We start from the raw sequence: 20,357 nt of genomic DNA, 5'->3' as shown, positions 1-20,357 counted from the left end.
ACCAAGTAGTTAAAGTTAGAGAGCTCTCAGCTAATTTTAGATGAAAATGATGACGATGTAATGAGAAATTATAATTTCTCAAATAACGAAAGATCCAGTTTAAAAGTCTAATTAAAGGCAAATTCTAAAAGAAAATAATTCTAAATTTCTAAAGAAAACAATTCTAACCATATATAAAATAGTGGGCTCTGAGATAATCATTATTATTCAGGGAAAAATTTGTAACAATTAAGTTGATAGTTCAATGAAAATATCAGACCAATGTTTTAGCAGCTCTCAAAAAAAAAGGATGTTAGCAATTATTTAAAGAGGATCTATGATTAAAATAAGGGACATCAAAATGGCATGGTACAGACCCTTTCTATACCTTCTGTACGAAGGCGTCTAGTATGTTCTGTGTGTTCTGGTCTCTCTCTCTCTCAGGAAGAAAATAGCGGAACTGGAAAGTGTTCAGAAGGGAACAAGGATGATCAGATCTGAAATCAAGATAACCAGATCTGAAATTAATCACAATCAGGTCAAAAACAGTTCTTAAATTCTGCAGATGAAATTTTTTTATTATTATTATCTAAGGACTGGGAATCACATTTAAATTGTGACCATCTCACTTCCTTCTGGTTGTTCAAAAGACACTAACAGTGGGTTTAATAAGTGTTATTTCCAAGGCAGCCTCTCACTAAAAATAACACAAAAGATTGCTCTGAAAGAGACAATCAGGCTTTACGTTTCTGGGTGCCACCCCTGTTGAACTTTTGGCTGTCACTAACGCGGTGGAGTACTCAAAGGGGTATTTGAATCCAAGATTCTACACAGAATTAAGGTCACTACAAAACTATCCACATAAGTTTTAAGTAGTTAGGCTCTGAAAGGAAAACATCTAAATTGGAAATCTATCTACAACCTGATATCAGCTTAACTGTGGGCATAGTCCATTAAGGCTGAAATCACAATTGTATACCATATGTAGTCTGTGTTTAGGAATCTGGGAAAACAGGTTCTTTAGGTTTTGTTTTCCTTTATTTACCTTTATCCTTTTCTTTTTCTTGATTTTTACACATGTTCCTGTGGTGCTAGCAGGAAGATGCCTTCCACAGCACAAAACAATTTCTGAGTGTTTTACATGGGAGAACAGCAGCTACACTTTTACAGCTGATGCCAGGCCAGGCACTGCTATTATGCTTTGCAATCTACTTCAGATTATCACCTAGTGAGCAAGTACAGGTAGTGTAAATTAGAGACTTGATATGACAGACGCCATACTTTGTGAATGCGGAATACAGAATGTCTATTATACTGAAATACGTCTTACAAAAGCTGGTTGCCACTAGTTAACCCTGCCACTGCCTCTGAAGATCAGGATTACAAATGTCAAATTAAAGTCACAGTCAATAACATATCTGAAAGGAGATGATCATTTCCCTGACAGCAGAGTTACTTATCCAAAAAAAAGAGGAGATGATAATTAGGAATTGGTACTTGAGTTCTGACTACTAATCAGCACAGGGAACAGTTACAGCTGTATTTTCTTTCATTTATTGGTAAGGAACAGTCTTATAGACTTTTGCCTTGACTTGCATTTGGCCGTTACTGAAAAATTAGTGTGCTTGAGCAGCAGTGATGCTACATGTTGCTACACCAATACAAGCTGTTCTGCATAATTCATCCATCTCAGCCATTCATTCTGTTACTCATAGGAATCAATACATTAACCTGAGTCACCTGATTTATTTCAATTTACCCAATACTTCCTAATGGACATAATTTGAGACAAGCATATGTCTTTGAGGGGCAGAGAGCATGAACAAGAACCACAGCTGTAAACTCAGTAAGAGCAGTGACATAATTAGCTTGAACAAGCTAAGGTGGATTTATGCCATTTATGCATGTTGAAGCCCAAAATAATATTTTTTTCATGAATATTTGAAGTTCTAGTGGCATATAATATTGGCCAATGTAGAAAAATACTGTGTTGACAAAAATCAACATTTGTGTGAGCTACGTAAAAAGGGCAAAAGATATTTAAAATGTATCTGAATAGAAACTCTCCAGAATGAAAACAAATTAACAACAGAATAGCACATGTATAACTGTAACACAGGATTTGGCGTTAGGACTGATTCCTTAACTTCAGAATATGGTTCAATGACCTAAATATTAAGGCTGATGAATTTAAATTGGCAACAGTTACTCAGAAAGACAAGCAGGAAACTGGAGATAGTCAATGTTCATAAGTTGTTGAAGTTCAAAGTTGTTTAGAAATTATGACAGGGTAGCCTGTCACAAAAAGACTTTGTAAAATAAGCACTGTCCATAGAAGGTGGAGGGTGTAATATGTATACCAAAGCAATCATCACATTCAGCCTTTGTTCTCAATGTTCATAAAAAAAGAACAGGAATGTAACTAGTAAGAACATTGTGCATTTGGTATTGCTCAGAATATATAAAAACATTTGTCAGTGGAGCTTCAGATAGCTGTAAAAGGTGTCTTTGCGCTGTTGACAAAGAAAAAAGATAGATGTACTACTTTATCCTTAGAAAAGTTTATTAGAAAAGCTAAGCCTGTGTAACATGGTACACGACAAGGCATTTTATCCTTCTGGGTATGGTAATACTTAAAATTAGGGCACTTTGCCCTTATAACATTGTTACCAGATATCCAAGAAGTAGCAGAAATTAACATAGCAGGACCATCCCCGCTAGCGTGCGGCAAAGTGATAGGAAGTCAGAATCCCAGCAAAGCACATGGCAAATAATTTAGGACAGGCATTTGAGAAGGCAACTTGTTGTGCGTCCTATAACACAGCCAGAGAAGAAACATCAAGCCAGTGCATCTTAGACCACCTAGAAAGAAGACAGGAATAAAGTTTATGCTTAGCTGTAATGAGTGAGTAAACAAACTGGATGTATTAAGAAATTTCTTTCACTAGAGATAAATAAATAGGATGTGAGAGTCTGGTGAGACTCTTTTAGGAAGGTGTGGGCACTGCACATCTCACGCTTTTTGCTGAGGAGTGGGGAGCAGCAAGGGGAGAAGTGTTAAATACTTTTCAGAATTATCATTAGGATTCAGTGCTTTAGGTCAAGAATATTAAGAGGATACAACCAAATAACGAAAGGACGGAGAACAGCTGTGAACTGCCTCCTATACCAGACTCAAAACCTGTGTTATAGGCCTAAAGCTCCCATGAGGGAAGACTGCTAGTGCCTGCATTCTGAATACTATCCTCCATGAACACTGGAATCCCTCAAAAAAATCTTTATTTTAAAACCAAGATTGCTTATTTTACTTACAAACACTAAGTTTGACAAATGATAAAAGATGACACAGCCTTCAAACTCTGTATATTCCAGTCAGGCATACTGTCAGGTTAGTAAACTCTACCTGCCATGAAACAAGAGAATTGTTTCAAGCACCTCAAGATAATTTCAGTGAATGTACATGCAATTTTTCCAGGTCAGTGTTGCCAGAACCCGCAAAATAGAATACATTTTGGGTATGAGTAATATAAGAGAAATTTTTTTATTCATAAATAATAGGTAATACAATTAGACTATAAGTCATAATCACCAAATAGAGCAATGGAATTCTAGAAATATATACAAAACAAAGGAAGAACTTTCTGTCTCCTTAAGAACACATTAATCATTCAATTAGAAAATACATTGTTTCCAACATTGAAATAAAATTGTTACTATAATGCAGCCAGAAAAGAAATAAACAGCCAGAAAAACGTAAAAGCATTTTAAGTGTCCTAGATATTAAAAAATATCAAACAAAAATCTAAAAAAGAAGGAAATAAAATTAATTGTTATATGACTAGAGGAGCAATACTGAGGTTCAATTTTCTTTCAGCATGAAGTGGTATAAATCAGTCTAGGGTGGTAATATAAAACTGAGATTCAGGTCCATATTTTCTTAGATCTTTTAGAGTTCCATAGATGTTTCATTTTCCTGGGTTTTGATTACTTCTTATTATAAATCAAGATTGACTGTGGACATAGTTCATTTGCAGTAGATAAATGAAGTAGTAAAATGCTCTATGTCATATTTGACTTAGAACTGATTCCAAGACGGCGTAGACATTCCCCAAAACACAGAAATATTCTTCCTAAACCCTACATAATTATGTGCATGGTATGCATCTGGAGAAACTTATACTATAAATTCATATTAACTTAAGTGGTGTATCAGAACTAATTTTTGGTATAAATATCGTATTTTTACAGTGAGTATTGCCCCTTTTGTTCAACTAGACAACATGGAAGATAATCAAAGAATTGTATTTGAAGGATTAACCATGTGCAGGACAGATGATTAGACAATATCCACCACTCCTGTGATTTAAATAAGTTCTTGGAGTTTTTAAGTCTTTCTCTTTTTAAATGAAAGAATAGTCTCAAATACTGAGTAGTAAAAACGTAAAACAATCCTTACTACAGCTAAAAAATCAATACCATTTGACTCGGTGTTTTCTACCAGACTTGCTCTCAGATTTCTCCATCTGTAATTAATTTCTATCCTACACAGCAAATTTTCCCGAATTTCTGATATCATTAAGCATATTTATCTAAAAATGTGAATGCCAAATCAGTTTAGTTGTAGGCTAGCTTAGGTATTTTTTATTTCACTTTATCTTTAATTTTTCCTGTGCAGAATCTCTCTCCTAAAAGATACTTAGAAGAAATACTTAACTCTTATATAATTGCTTTTCAGTAGTGTGTATCAAAGCATCTCTTTAACAATTTCATGTTAAGTAACTTTAATGCCTGTTCAAATTCTTCTTGTAGACAAATCTGATCCATACCAGAATGTATGTTCATGCTATGTTCCCTAAATTACTATTCTCTACTCACTCAAGAATCAATTTTAACTCTCAATCCAATGAGAATCAGCTGAGACAATAGTCAGTTTTGCAAGTTAATTAGGACTAGGTAATATTATCTTTTAAGGGCACTAACAAACAGTTGAATATAAAGCTGGAACAGGATCTTTGTTCTAACCTAAAGTATCTTCAAGTTAAAACAGGACAGTTACCTCTAGCTAAAGTACAGCAAGATCTGAGATCTCTTTTTCTGACAGTTTCTATGCATAAAAGATTAACAAATGCACAGACTTTGAAAAATTAAAGTAGCAACCATAATCTTTTATATTCATACCTCTTTTTACTGACTGTACATAAGAAGGCTAGTCCAACTACACTACCTGTTTAGGTCATTTGCTTTGTTCTTCTATTCAGCATAATTATATTCAGAGGAATATTTGTTATGAAATTTATGTGACAGAGTTCTGAATTGTCCCCTTGCCTTACTGTCTGGAAAAAATAGCATTTCATATTAATATCATTTCTAAAAATACTAATTCTTATTTAAAAAATAATAAAGAGGTTGGTTGAATTTCATCTAAATAATTTATATATAGGTTTATATATAGTTCAGAATTACTTAAACATATACTTAATTTAAAGTACGTATTCAATTCTATTGTAATCAATAGACTGACTGACTGAACCTCTCGTTATATGCTTACATATTTTATTCATCAAAACCTTTCACTTCTTGCATTTTATTTACTACTACTCTATTTTTAATCAAAACTTTAATTTATAACAGTACAAAGGCAAAAAGGATGGGCAAAACTGTTCCAAACTCCATTCTTAAATGGTAAGCTAATCAGAAAAGTGTCATTTCGATATGTCTGTGTGCAATACACAGTTTACGGCACAACCATTCCAACATATTTAAATAAAAAATACCAGGATTCTAAAAAATAAGGAAAGTTTTAGAAAAGTAGATATGTTCTTTTTTCCCCAGATTCAATGGGGCAAAATGACAACCTACTGAAGTCATGACCGCTTGATCGCTCAGGTTACTCAGCAGTTATATTAAGTCATTTCTTAATATTTTTATTTTTTCACTTATAACTTATATTTGTTTATAATAGCAAAGCACTGTTTTTAGAACAAGAGTCTACGTTGATTGAGAGCAGCTTAGGCTCCTGTTCTACATATTAAATATAAATCCTGAAAAGTCAGTGGGAAATGGCAGGTACAAAGCCTAAGTTTATGTGAAATCTGAAGCCAGTTGTTATAGATCATGCAACAAAATGCGCCATATTCAGGCAAACTCAACCTGGAAGAGAAATCCTACTTGCTTTAAATGCATTAACATTTCCTCTCTAAATGGAGACCAAGATCTCCTTGCAAATAAAATAGACGTGAAGACAATTGTCAGTTGTAATAATTGTAAAATTTGAGAATAGAAGTATAAAAATTTGAGTTTTAAAGGACAAAGTAAGAATTTATGAATATGACACTAAATTTTAACGAAAATTTGAAAGTCCTATATTTATAAAGGTCTATCTAGGACCCAGGATAGCAAAATCTCATGGTGGCAGCCTTTTTCTGGAGCCCTTTTACTAAGCTGGAAGGAAAAACAATGACTACTGTAATAAAGGCAACGCACTGGAGCCTCTGCCTGATGGTATTTGCATCATACATCTGTACAAAATACTCCTGAGACATTTGTAATACTTAGCTGCAAACTAGTAATCGCTAACACATGGGTGATTAAAAGATCCTGGTAGTGGTTTGGGTTTTTTTCCCCCTCCCTTCATTAATAGGTCCAAAACTTTGAAGTTTTCTATTTAGGAAAATCTGCTTTTCTAAAGCAGCATAAAAGTATTTTAATATGCAACCAATGTTTTCAAGAAACTGACAAAAATAAAGCTATAATTTTCTGTCTACAATATATTTTCCTCTACTTCAATTACTAAATTACATACTTACACTCAGAAGCTATCTCTCAGAATCAAAATGTCAGTTAAATAAGTACTTTTGAGCCCATAGCACGCAATAAAAAATACTTTGCTAGTAAATTTTTGCGTAATGCTAAGAAAATTACTTTTGGAAAATTATCCTTTTTTTAAGGAAAATTGTTAATAGTATTACATCTTTAACTATAAAATTTAACATGTTCCATTCTAAGTCATAGAATATTTTTCCATTTTTCATCGGTGAATTAATCAAATTTTTTTTTATAAAGTCACAATCTAGAAAATAGAAGAATTCATTCATGTAGCAAAGTCATGGCACTCATGCCTAAGAATTTAATCTAAAAATATAGTTTTTTTCATAAAAAAGATATTTCATATACAAACATCTAATCAAAATCATAGGAAATAGGTCATGAGAAGAAGTGGATTTGGATTTGTACACTCTCCTTGAGCGCTTCCTACAGGGTTGTGCTCCATACTATAGTCTTTGTATTGTGGAGGTTTATACAGAACTCTGATATTGGTATCATTTTCATTAATAGCTTTACATTGAAGATTTCTAAATTGCTTCTCATTTCTAGGTCTATTTCTACAAATTAAACTGAGATCTTATTTCTATAGTATTTACCCAACTCCGTGGAAAACAGTATCAGTTTACCTTGTCTAAACACGAAATGAACCATGACTTACCATGAGCCATGACCTCAGAATGGTGTACTTTCTTCAACTCGTCTGAATAAGTAGTATTATTGCATACAGATCAATGGGGGGTTGATTCCTGACATGGGCTGGATGATATATACATGTTTATTGGGCTAAGAAAATGTTAAATTGTTTAACAGTGAATCAACTCTTTTTACATGAGTGTAAAAGCAGCCTCTGACCCTTGATGAAAGTGCTGATCCAAACGAAAATGTTAATGCAAGCAATTTTCTTTCCGATATGTTTATGTATCTCTCTGCAATATGCTCTTTCATAAGCATAATTTGATCTATACTTCTTCACTGTTGCTTCTGTGGTGTTCAGACTTCAAACAGAGTCCTAGTAAACTCTGGTGTCAGGTCTGATAGGGACCAGAGGCTGGGGCCAGGCAGGGACCAGACTAAATGGTTGTGTTTTGTGGTGATGAGTGGCAAAGAAGAGGAAGTAGTCAACCCATGATAATGCTCTCTACTTCAGATGAAGTCAAAGTCTATGGCGAATAAATTTAATAGAATAATTTTAGTAGCATGGACAATAATATTATGCCCAAATTCAGTTTTTAATAAAGGTCAAATACTGAAAAAGCTCAAATAATAAAACTTAACAATTGATCAAGCTGTACGTGTGTGTGGGTGTATGTACAGATATAAATGTGATGTCAGTATAAACCTAAATATGCACAAAATGTCTACAGGCACTGTGTTCAGTCACTTGTGGTATAGATTATAACAAAAAAAAAAAACAAATTCCATAAATGTTATCCTCTTCACAAACATTTCTGTGTAAGTTCACAACCTGTACCAAAATATTGGCTTATAGAATTCTTAGGAAGAGAGTCAAATCAAATATTTAACAAGAGTTCAAATTTTGATAGACCTGGGATTGAGAAGTCTTTTTCTTCCATTTGATTCATGGAATAGGGTAGAACTATAAATCATATTTCCATTGCGTAAACTTGCCTACTTCCATTATCCTGCTAAAACTATTTCTAGATAACATCTCAAGGTGATAAAAAGAGGTATAAAAGGGAAATTCATAATCTAGGTAGACTTAAGAATTAGATAGTTAGAATCTTTACTGTAGAATTTTACTCAATTAGAATCATCTGCTCTTCTTCATCACATTTCTGCATAAAACAGTTAAAATCTACAATCATCCTGTAGCTGGTAGGAGAAATTACCTCCATTACATTCCACAAATGAACGATGAGTTGTGGTACAAAGAGAGCTACAGGCTATGCTGATATGAATGGCACACTCAGTGATGTGCCAAGTTGATTAAATAAATCCTTCTTCAAATAGAACCAGTTATACAAAAAAGTGACAGATGTATATTTTCTGCTGGGATTTATACAACCATCTGGCCTTATAAAATCCAGATGGAAGTTTCACATTAAGTTCTCACACTGAGATTCTAAGGTATTTGAAAGATCTGTATTTCCCTTTTTTCCAAGTATCTGTGGGATAGATGAAGTATCCTCAGCACTTATGGGCTTTTACTGACTAAGGAAAATTAAATTTTTACATAGTATGAGAGCTATTACATTGGCAAATATTCCTTTAATAAATTTATTTTGTTAAAAGCTGCTGCATGATTAATGAAAATAGTGTCTTCAAAGCCATTTGTAGAAAGGCAGAATTCCACAGCTCATAGCTAACTTTAATGAGACAATTAAGCCATTAAATTGTTTTCATTCTTGCTTTTGAGTTTAGTTGTTATATTTAATTTTATTCCATAAGGTAGTCTCTCCAACTTGTTTTTTACTGTTTCAGAACAACTTGTTAGAAACTAGTATCGCAAAGCAGGACAAGGACAAATATACCAGAGATAAGGACATTGAAAATCCAAGTTAGGGCTGACAAAGGCACAAATGGAGAAAGATAACCCCAAGCAAGTAGACAAATATATATGTGTGTGTGTGTGTGTGTGTGTGTGTGTGTGTGTGTGTGTGTGTGTTAATAAAAGAAAGGTTAAAATCTCTGGGCTCAAATGCTGTCTCAACTCAAGCACTTCACAAAATTGATTACAGTTGAATAATCCTAATACACATGTATAAATAGCTGCTGAAATATCATGGAAAACTGAGAAATCCACAAACAATTTTGCTACACATTGCTACATTTGATGAATCCTTAGAGCATGACATTAGGGATGGACAGAGTATTTCTGTATTTTCTGTGTCTAGGGGAAGCTTACAGTCTTCTGTAAAAGTGGAAATCCTGACAGACTTGCTTTCTTTTCCTTAAAAATGAGAAGATGTGATTTCCACTTAAGGAAGCATGCATAAATATATTTTAATTTAATTTAAGATCTTAGCTCAAAAGTTTCATGTAATTGTTAAAGGTAAATATCAGGGATCTGACCGTTGTGGTGTGGGCAAACACAGAAACAATACCTTGTCTCATTAAGAGACATGCAATAGTTTTCTTTCTCTTTTTTTCCTCCACCTTTTATGTATTTTTTCTTTTTTTCTTCCTCTTTCTATATAATCCCAGATGTTACTTTTGAATCTGTTTTGCCTTTTAAGTATTTTTTAACATAAATAAAAAACATCTCCTTTTACTAGTTCACCAGCATGTAAGCTGTCTTGTTGGCTCAAGATCGGCTCAGTTTTCCCTTTTATACTTTCCCAACCTTTAAATTCTCTCCAGAAGGTTTCCCTTGTCTGCTTTGCTTAAAATAGCTCTAGCTTCTCTCACTGGTTGATAAGAATTTCCCTCTAAGACACCTTGCAGATATCTTTTGAAATTTGTACTCATATCAGGGTAACAGTCTTCCACACTCTAAACCATCTGAAAGAAGATCCAGTAGATCTTTGTAACTAGAAATTTCTAGATCTGTAGGTCTTTGTTTTTGCTAGGGTTAGGAAAATGAAATCCCCTCCTTATACAACAGAAGATATTTGCAGATTTGGTAGGCTGCACGGGTGTGTGAAACAAATCCAGGGAAATCAGCTGCACAGAATATTAAATACAGCTAGGATAGAGGGAGATCATCTAAGGAGAGGGCTAAACTCGTTCAGATGATCCACAAGTGAGGCAGATGTTTTTTTACAATATAATCTGGGGCAGCCTATAGCCTATATAGCCTCAGAGAAGCTCTTCTTACTCGGGATTGCAGCATGTTGTTCCTCAAACCTGCAACTCCTAGGAATAGCTTTACCACCTGATCAGAGAAATCAGGAACAGATCTATTAAAATTCTCTATCCCCTAGGTCTGATCCCACTAAATTACTTGGTTGGCTCTCTGTTTAAGCCAAAGATTCCCTTGTAAAGGAAATAGGATTTGCAGAGATATGGAAATCCTTGACAATATCACAACTCTTCTGGCTGCAGAAGAGGACTTGATTTGGTGATGACCACCTCTGGACTTCGCACAGTATTAGTCACGAATTTCATGCTTGCTTACTGAGCCACATAAGGCTCACACTTAACTTCAGTTGTTTGGAGAAGAACGTGTGCTTCATGAAAAAACCTTCTCTTCTCACCTTTTTGAGCTGCAGAAGCTGAAGTACAAGATACTTCGTATTTTATTTCTCCTTGCCTTTTAACTGATAGTTGAGCTTCAGAGCTATTCTCTCTTTTCTTTTCCCTTCTATAGAGCACCATTTCAGCTACATTTCCCTGTAAGGCCTTCCAATCTGTATAAATTAAGTACTTATTATGCCAATCAGTGTATTTTCTGAATAGCTTCATATTTAGGTTACTGACCCGTAAGTCAAAAACAACTTGACTAATTTTCTTCTTACTTAGCAGAAGAACACACTTGAGAGTTGTCCTGTAAAAAAATTACTAGATGATTACATAGCATTAAAACACAAAGAATCTGATCTAGGTCATATAGTTCCAAAGACTGTGGCCTTAAGGTAGGATAAAGCTCATTTGTAGTCCTGAAGTATGCACAGATACTATATTCTCTCTATGTTGCCATTAAAGGACAAAATGGTGATTACTGAATTGTTGTTCAATATTATACACGCTATAATCATCATAGCTGCAGACAACAATAATTAATAACTGCCGTTAATGATAAGTAATTTTCTTCAGCTATAGTTAATATTTAAGGACATTTAATTGGGTGTATAGTTGGAAGCTGGAAATAAACATTGAAAGTAAATTTGAATAAGGATACTTAGAAGAGAAACTTTAGCTACTTTCTCATAAGTTTGTTAGCAAGATAAAAATATTTTCAGAGGCTTTTTCTTTTTTAATATATTGCTGTAAGTAACATGAGTGGTCAACACAATCCTTTTTAAGAGAGTGCCTGTTCAAAACAATGCAGTCTTTTGAAAGTTAAATTACTTTCTCAAAACTTAGTTCATCCTTTTTTAACTACACATCCTGTCACAACATGTAATATTAACATGACAAGAAACATTAAATAACAATTCCAGGCTTTTAAAAATATATATTTACTTTAGATTTAGAAATTCCATCTGCTACTTGCATTGCAGATTATTACAGATATTTGCAGCAGTGTTACCACATTCTCAGATCCATCTTTACAAGATTGTTCCTGAGAATAGTTTGTTTTTGAGAAGACATCAGGCTGGGCTGGCTGGATATTGGTACAATTGTCGCAAAGTAAGTAAGCCAAAGACAGTAAATTGTGCTGTGGTGAACACTCCAGGAGTTTCATACCAAAATTTGGTCAGTAGGCAACAGAGAAATAAGTAAAATAAACCAATCACAGATCTGCTACCTGGAAATTAAACATCGTATTGAACAGCAGTAATGAGGCAGAGAATAAAAGCAGATAGAGAATACAAATATTGGAAAGGGTATTATTTGTTCACAGCTAAATTTATTTTAATTACTTCCACTTATTTCTTAGATCAATTTCGCAGATTGTATGACCTTACACAGTTGTTTCAGATATGATTTGGCCATAACTCATGTTGAAATAAATTTTTGAACTGCAGTTTTCACACCTTATTTATCGTTAAAAGTATTTCAAATAGTTCATTGCTGTCATAGTTTTGATTTTCAGTAGTTAAAACTATCAGCATGCAAAAATCTAGAATCAAAATAAGCACTATCAATTTGCAAAAAACAGATCTGCTTTCATTATCTGCATTACAATATTACAGTTTGTCATACCTTCTGTCTATCAGCATTTTACCTTATATTTTCAGAAGACTTCAGTTGAGGAAGGAAGGGACTAAAGCGTTCCAATTATTGTTGGTTTAAGGGCTTTTAAAGTTAATTTCTTCACAAATTCTTGGGCTTACCTAAGTCATGCAGTCTGCACAGTGTGATGGCAGCATACAGCATCTTTCAAGAACTTTTAGATTAGAAACTTTTTCACTACAGTAACAGCACCGTGACAATATATTCTCATTAAAAATCCCTATGTGTAGATTTAATAAGGTTAGCTCAAAATAAATAAATAGCTGCAAAGAAGGAAAGGTTAGGCACCTCTTCTCTTCTGTCTCATGGCTCACTGTTAAAATTAGCCTTATTTTTTTTTCTCCTTTATGTCACATTTTATAGCACAATAACAAATATTGAAAAGATGACAGGACATAGTGGGTGTCTGAACTAGAGTTTACCACTTAAGTCTTAGTATTTTTTATAAATGGTATAAATAATATACCCTATTTGTTCCTGTTTCAGAGATTTTAAAGATTGAGTCTGGTTAGATCAGCAGGAAAAATGTCAATCTTTGTGTCCTGAAGTGAGACAGGAAAATAATCACTTATATTCAGCTGCATTACTGACTTACCCTTCCATGCTTCTTTCTCATGACGACCTACAGGGACGGGAAAACTTTAATCACTTTTAATACTTAAAATCCCACTGCAAGTCACGCATGCATCTTGCCACTATGATTTCCTTGCACTCTCTCACTGTAGCCTGGAGCACTTGCACTTATCTATAGACTTCATGGTCCAACTTAATCAACAATTCAGGAATGAGGAGTGATTTCTTCATATGTTCACCTTGAATCCACTGGGATACCTGGCAAGAAAGAGGCTGATACTTTATTTTCAACATTTTGAGTGTACAGTTTTCACCTTAAAGGAGCAAACACAGAAATTTAGCATTAGGAAGGAGCATAAGAAGGAAATATGCAGTGGATCATAACTGCTTCTGCTGCCCACTGCACACATGAGGTGGCAGGTCCAGAAGTCAGTATTTTTATGTTCTAAAGAATGAAAATCAAAAAGGCCTAAATATAGTTAATAGTATATATATAAATAGTATAGTTAATAGTACAGTTAATAGCATATATATATATATATATATAATATGTATTTTTATATATATATATATATATAAATATAGTTAACTTTATAATATCATAAAGTTGATTACCTGTCTCCATCCTTAAGATACTGAAACTGCATTACAGACGGACACATCTGAGTTGTTCACAATCTTGAGCCAGGAATTATATTTTCTGCCTTAAGTGCAGGCGACAAGCTGATGTTCAGTGGCGTGCCATATAGTCTACAAAATATCATGTAAAATATGTTAGAAATTCATAACTAGACTGATTTTTTCATAACTTAATTTTCACTTTTCTTGAATTGAAAAATATTGTAATGGGCACAATTGAATGAATAGTAATGCACTGTACAAATAAAACAACTAGTTCATGAAAAAATGTATTTTTCATGTCTTACGATCTCTGAAAATCTTCTTAATGTTCTAATCACAGTATTACAAATGAATGTTAATATTCTCACTAGGTAGCCACTCTGATATAAAAGTTACTTCACTGCCACCAACAGCAGCACTGGAGCACGCCGGTGCTTACCTTCACCCCATGCAGTCAGCACACAACTTGGCCTGATAGCTAAACTTAGGACCTGCTGTTACCTTTTAGGTGGACTGGAGAAGTACTGGGGAGAGGAAGTATTTGTCGAGGTGTTTTTAGGGATCTAGTTTACAGATTCACCACAGTGTGAGTGAAGGGTACCATATTGTTCCTCCAGTAACCTTGAACTGCACATAACTCAAGCCACCTTAGGAAAAATGCCAGCACAAACACCTATTTATAGCATCCAAAAGAGACAGTGGAGTTTCAAATGTTAATGAAAGACATGGGAGAAGTGAAAGAAAATCAATATTTAACCTAATTACATTAAGATTATATGAGAAAGGTCTCTCAGGCTGACCTACTGTTGCTATCACAGCAAAGCAGCACTTAGGGTTTCAGCTTTCATGCAAGCCTTTTCTTGCCTTTTATTGGACTGGTATAGCTTCTATAACAATTTCAATTCTTCCAAGGGGCCTAGATAGGTTTAATCTTTTCCCTTTCCTGTCTGTTCCCAGACAGGATGGGACCCATCACGCATAGGCACGCTATAACATACAGATGTAACATTTTCAATTTTCAAAACTGGAAAGAAAGTTTCCCCTTCCTTTTTTAGACCCCAACTGTCTTTAGAAGACCTGCATCTTTTAATGGCAGTATCTTACGTACAGACCTGAAGGTTAGAGACTAGGAAGTCTTAACCAAAAATATAGATCCTAAGGCAGATATAGGAACAGATGTTGTAGTCCATAAAAGGCTACCAAAATACTGCTGGATGGGGAGAGGTGGAGGGTATGTTCATTTTAATAGAAACAGTAAGTTAGTCTTGGCTTGTGCATTCATAAAAGCATCAGTTTACAAAAAAGGAGAGCAGAGGAGAGGAGAGACCCTACAATACAATGCTAAGGTGAAAGCAGAACTTAACAGACTGATCCATCTCACATGAAGGTTCATGGAGAGATTGCAAGTCGCTTCATGCTTCTGGAGGTGAAAGGAACTTTACTGAAATGGATAATCCAGAGCAATATCTTCTCTAGAAATATTTCAACAGAGCACTTCTCACAAATGCACCTCTAGTAGCAACTTACATGACAGACTTGTTAATCAACTATTTTAGGATTACGTGGAACTTCATAAAAGTGTATTCTGCCTTTATCTTCTTTGACAAATTTTTTCTAAATTATATGAATTGTTTGCCTTCATTTTTGTAACAAACTATGTTCTAAACTTGATTTTATCTCCTTCTCCTCTTATAGCAAGTCATTTTCAGCCACCGGTATCCTGAAGCAAAGGCTTTCAATTTTTAAAACAATCAATATCAGCTATAAATTTGGATTATATTTCAATAATTATTTATATTACGCAACAAAAACAGTCTTCTTCCACCACTAAAAAGAGATGTTGCAAAGCTAATCCTAATCCTCATATTAAGGAGGGAAGGAGATAAGAACCAAATAGCAAAAATGAGACTGGAAAATGAAATACAGGAACAATATACTAACAAATACATATTAATGTGCAGCTAGGTGAAAAGTATGTCATTGTCTCCTGATGAAACAAACTAATATCTTTGCTCCTTATTTTATTTATTTATTTAAAAACAGGCTATGGGATTGAAAATTTGATTTAAGCACAAAAATATGGTTATGTCTGCATTTTGAAGGAGGCGAACAGCAAATTAAGTAAAAGACAGAGAGTGAGCAAAGGGGATAAAAGAGATTATTCAGAGTAAGAGAAAAGATGAAAGTGGAACACCTAAAGAATAAAAGCAAATAAGATTCGTAAATGTCAAACATCAAAGAGAAGAACAAAAAGCATTTAAGAACTTGAGGGAAAGAGGGAGAGGAAAGGAAATACATGGAATAAAATAAATATTTTTATTGCTCCTGTTTAATCAAAAAATTTCTAAGAAAATATATAGAAAGAAAAAAGGATTTTTTGTGGCTCATATTTTAGAGGAAGCAGTAAAATTGTAAAACCATTTTAAAACATCTTGTTACTGCTGGTGCTGAAAAATTAAAATACCACATGAATTGTCATATATAACACCATACATACATTTTAACAAGTACTCACCTGTTCAACTTCTCTCCATTTTTTGTGTCTTTAATCTCATTTTGAAGATTGCAAACTTCTCAACTGAAGTTTAGTTAAAGAAGCCCAGAAGTCACCATAGGGTGGGATCCAATGATCACACCCCCTCTGCATATTTGCAGCTGCCAGATCCAGGGCAGAGTGTGCCATAGCATAAAGCCTTTCTGCCAGCTGAAGATTCAGGAGCTAAGAAGACACTCTGATTTTACCAGCCACACCAAACAAATTGCATAGGACAGGATCAATCAATGCCTCCTTCCTTAACTATGCAGGATGTTACAAACAAGACCTTGTGAATTAAAAGGTGACTGTGCGCTGTTTCTCCAAAAATCTTATTCATCCAGCAGAACAAGATTGATCAGCAGGTGACAAAACCTAAAAATATTTGTTGTAAATGAATGAATATATCCAGCATTTAGCCTGGGTTTATAACCTTTTCCCATTAGCTTCATGCCATGCTCACCAAGCGTCTTGGGTAGCGAATGACTCAATGTGGTATCGCCCAATCAATCTTTCTGGCTGCCTTATAGTCAATGTCTCCATCTCAGTGTGAGTTCATTTTCAGCATTCCCTCGCTATGTGGTTATGCCTGTAAAACCACAGCATGTGCAAAGCAGTTACACCGAACTTCTCGTTTCCTCTTTAGTCTCCTGTTAAAAGCGTGGTACAGCACTTTCATTTTCCTCTTTCACACGTTCAGTTGGCAAGCCTGTGATGAACAGCAGTAAGTGCTTTCTGGACTGGCAATGAAGATCTACTCTGAGGAGGCTGTACTGAGTAGTTTTATCTCTTAGATCTTTTGATTCTCTCTCAGAGCTTCCACACACACTAGAAGCATCAATACGTGTTGTCAGATGGTTAATTGGCTTCCTCATGCAAGCTGAGTTCAATATGAGAGAGGGTATCCCACTGCTGCGAACTGTCTTGAGCAAACACAGGACAAGTATTTTGAATTTGTTTCTTGGGGAACATCATGAGGAGTAATAATGGGAAAATAATTAGTATGTGCTATGCTACATGACTAAACAGCAAAAAAAGACATACTCAAAGCAGCCATTGTCTTAACCAAATCACAGTCTAAAAATTGGCCCCACTGCATGAGTGTATGACTGTATCTGTCATCAAGCTTTGTTGTCTCTATATCAATCATTTCTATTGAAATAAGCCTCGACTATGGAAGAGTATAACCACTATACAAAGATGTGTGATTTAAACATCGGGGTATGTTAAAACCATTTTCACACATGGGGTTAAGGATCTGTTCAAAACCAGTTGAAGAAGAGTCCCACATCGGGTGTTATGTACTATTACATATGCCATCATAGCTTCTGTACTTTTGACAGAAACAGATGTCAGAGCAATCTGGAAACTACTGTGTGAGCGGTACATCCAGAAATCCCGGCAATGAGAGCTTGTCTGCACAATATCAGCTACCTTGAATTTTTGATGACTGTGTGTCTGGTCTTGCTCTCAAGAAAGCTAGTGATAGAAACACAACACAGAAACGCAAAGAGAGCTAGCAGACTCAGTAAAAATGAATTTAAATTACTAGTGTTCACACCACAAAAGAATGGGTACAATTTTGATTTGCATCTTGTTTTGAGGCCTTACACCACAAATTAAGGAACTAAAAAGCCTAAATGATAAGAAAACTAGAGTATTGAAATCTATTTGCTGAACTTCAGAGTTGAATCACAGCTGATGTTACTTAAGGTAGTGGGCTGATGCTTGAAGAAAGACTAAAAGAAACAACAGTCTGACAAAATAGATGCTGAAGGGAGTATTTCAACTACTAAGAAGTGCTTGGAGAAGCCGTCTTCAAAGACTGAAAGTACCTAAAAATGGCAAGTTAAAGATGGACTTACTTTAAACAGGGTAAACTAAAAAAATAATTGGCAAAGAAATATATAAGTTTCATATTAGAAATCTTTTTAAAACAGGAGAATAATTGTCTGGAAGACTCCACAGGGAAAACGATGACTGATTCTTTGAATGATTTATGAAGAGCTGAAAAAGGAACTGGAAAATATCCTCTGGGCTGATTCCTGGATCAGAATATACTTAACTAATCCATCCCTGTTGTCTTCATGTTTCTTAAAATTGTGTAACAGCATCTTCCAAGGATCTAAGTATATTGCCAATTATGTACAATGTTTTCCCCGCTGAAGATAGTTGTTAGGAGCTCTTCAGTATAGTTCAATTTTAGCTCACTTGTCATCAGTGCCACTAAAAATCTTGTAATAAACTTTTTAACAAGCTTGTTACTTGTTATTCAGAATGCCCATGTTTGCCTCATCGGCCTGTCAAGATATTGGGAAGACATACCAAAAGAGAGCTTCAAATTTAAAAATCAATTTCAATTCTCTTTTGCTCTTCCTACATGATTAACATATAAAGACCTAAAGTAGAAGCAGACTGAAGTATCTAACAGCCCTAAAGATCTGCTTTTTAAAGCAGAAGCATCATGCCAAACATTAAGTTGTTAACAATCCTTTGTGAGATGAATGTATTTATCGAACTTAGAGAGATACTTTAGTATCACCCTTGAAACAGCATTTTCCTTTGACAGCCCCAATCACAAATCCCTAAGACAAGGAAAACCTAATAATTTGTTACATTCTGGGATGTAAGAACAATTTTCAGTTACCCCTTGCTACCATTGCTGGGGTGTCAGTCTGTAATTAATAACCAATACCCAGAACCCCATCAAATCTTCCAAAATATCATATCAGTGGCATAGGCTGAATTCTACAAGGTGAATACACTGAGTTGGGATTCAGAATGTCTATAGTGCACTGCCAAAAAAGAAAAAAAAATTAAAAATTAAAGGAGAAAACAAAACTATTTTCTTATTTTAAAATCTTTACTACTTATCCAGAAATAACCAATGCCTACAAAATGCTAATAAGAGATTACAGGCAGTTTACATATATAAAAAGTGTTCATACATGCTTATTAGTTTTATACTACTCTGCTTGGAAATAATATCCAGAATCACTGAACATACTCATATTGAGTCTGATCACAAACAAATTAGTTTAGCCTCCTTGATTCTTTTAGAAAATAACGTTGCAATAAATTCAAGGAGAAAGATTTAATTTTGTCAGTGGATACATTTGTTATTTAATTCTGATAAGCTGGAGCTTGTAAACACAGAAGGAATATAATCTTTTATTTGTAATTGCAGAACAATAAAATCAAAATCAATTTAACACAGAATGAGATCTTCTGCTAGCAGCAAATCTTTAGCATTTTTTATTGCCAGTTTATTTAAAATGATACATAATATATTCTGTGCATCATGTCAGATGTTATACATTTTGAACAGGATGTTTTGATAACAAACAGTATTGTGGACACCCATTCTTGTTTTATAAAAGATGGAAATAATATTCTACACATAAGGACAACATGGAAGTTACTGGCATCCATTTTCATACATATCGTACACATTCATTCACCCATCCTACCTTCTCAAGACTTTATGTTACCGACAGAAAGGACTCTCAGGAGTTACTGTGCTCTGAGCTATCTCTGAGCTACAGGGGCTATGCACTAACACTGTTTCCCATCACATCCTTGTAGGTAAACTCAGGAAGTGTGGGCTAGATGCACTCATGGTGAGGTGGATGGAGAACGGGCTGGATGGCTGAGCTCAGAGGGTTGTGGTCAGTGGCACAGAGTCAAGTTGGAGGCCTGTGGCTAGTGGTGTCCCCCAGGGGTCAGTCCTGAGTCCAGTCTTGTTCAATGTATTCATCAGTGACCTGCATGAAGGCATAGAGTGCACCCTCAGCAAGTTTTCTGATGATACTAAACTGGGGGGAGTGGCTGACACACCTGAGCTATACTGCCATTCCGAGGGACCTGGACAGGCTGGAGAGGTGGGCAGAGAGGAACCTCATGAAGTTCAACAAAGGCAAGTGCAAGGTCCTGCCCCTGGGGAACAATAACCCCATTCCCCAGGACAGGTTGGGGGATGACCTGCTGGAAAGTAGCTCTGCCGAGAAGGACCTGGGAGTGCTGGCGG

General features: G+C 34.9%; 1 protein-coding gene and 1 long non-coding RNA gene across 2 annotated transcripts; both read right to left on the bottom strand.

Moving 5' to 3' along the window:
• Positions 1-388: 388 nt before the first annotated feature.
• On the bottom strand, positions 389-3,350 carry LOC104142976 (uncharacterized). The gene is made up of 3 exons (XR_693804.2): positions 3,292-3,350; positions 2,650-2,841; positions 389-476 (listed from the first exon to the last, which is right to left on the bottom strand). It is a non-coding gene; the product is annotated as an uncharacterized lncRNA (long non-coding RNA).
• Positions 3,351-12,017: 8,667 nt separating this feature from the next.
• On the bottom strand, positions 12,018-18,615 carry PXDNL (peroxidasin like). Its single transcript, XM_068933759.1, is given in 12 exon segments — positions 12,018-12,120; positions 13,792-13,926; positions 16,313-16,365; positions 16,367-16,579; positions 16,581-16,664; positions 16,666-16,838; positions 16,841-16,897; positions 16,900-16,992; positions 16,995-17,294; positions 17,297-17,693; positions 17,695-17,746; positions 18,596-18,615. Coding segments are annotated over 12 exon segments (1,680 nt in total).
• Between the last annotated feature and the right edge of the window lie 1,742 nt (positions 18,616-20,357).

This window comes from Struthio camelus, chromosome 2 (genome assembly GCF_040807025.1).
Source record: "Struthio camelus isolate bStrCam1 chromosome 2, bStrCam1.hap1, whole genome shotgun sequence".
In the NCBI taxonomy this organism is placed as follows: domain Eukaryota; kingdom Metazoa; phylum Chordata; class Aves; order Struthioniformes; family Struthionidae; genus Struthio; species Struthio camelus.
Note: the sequence above shows the minus strand (reverse complement) of the source record. Positions and strands in the feature narration are given on the sequence as shown.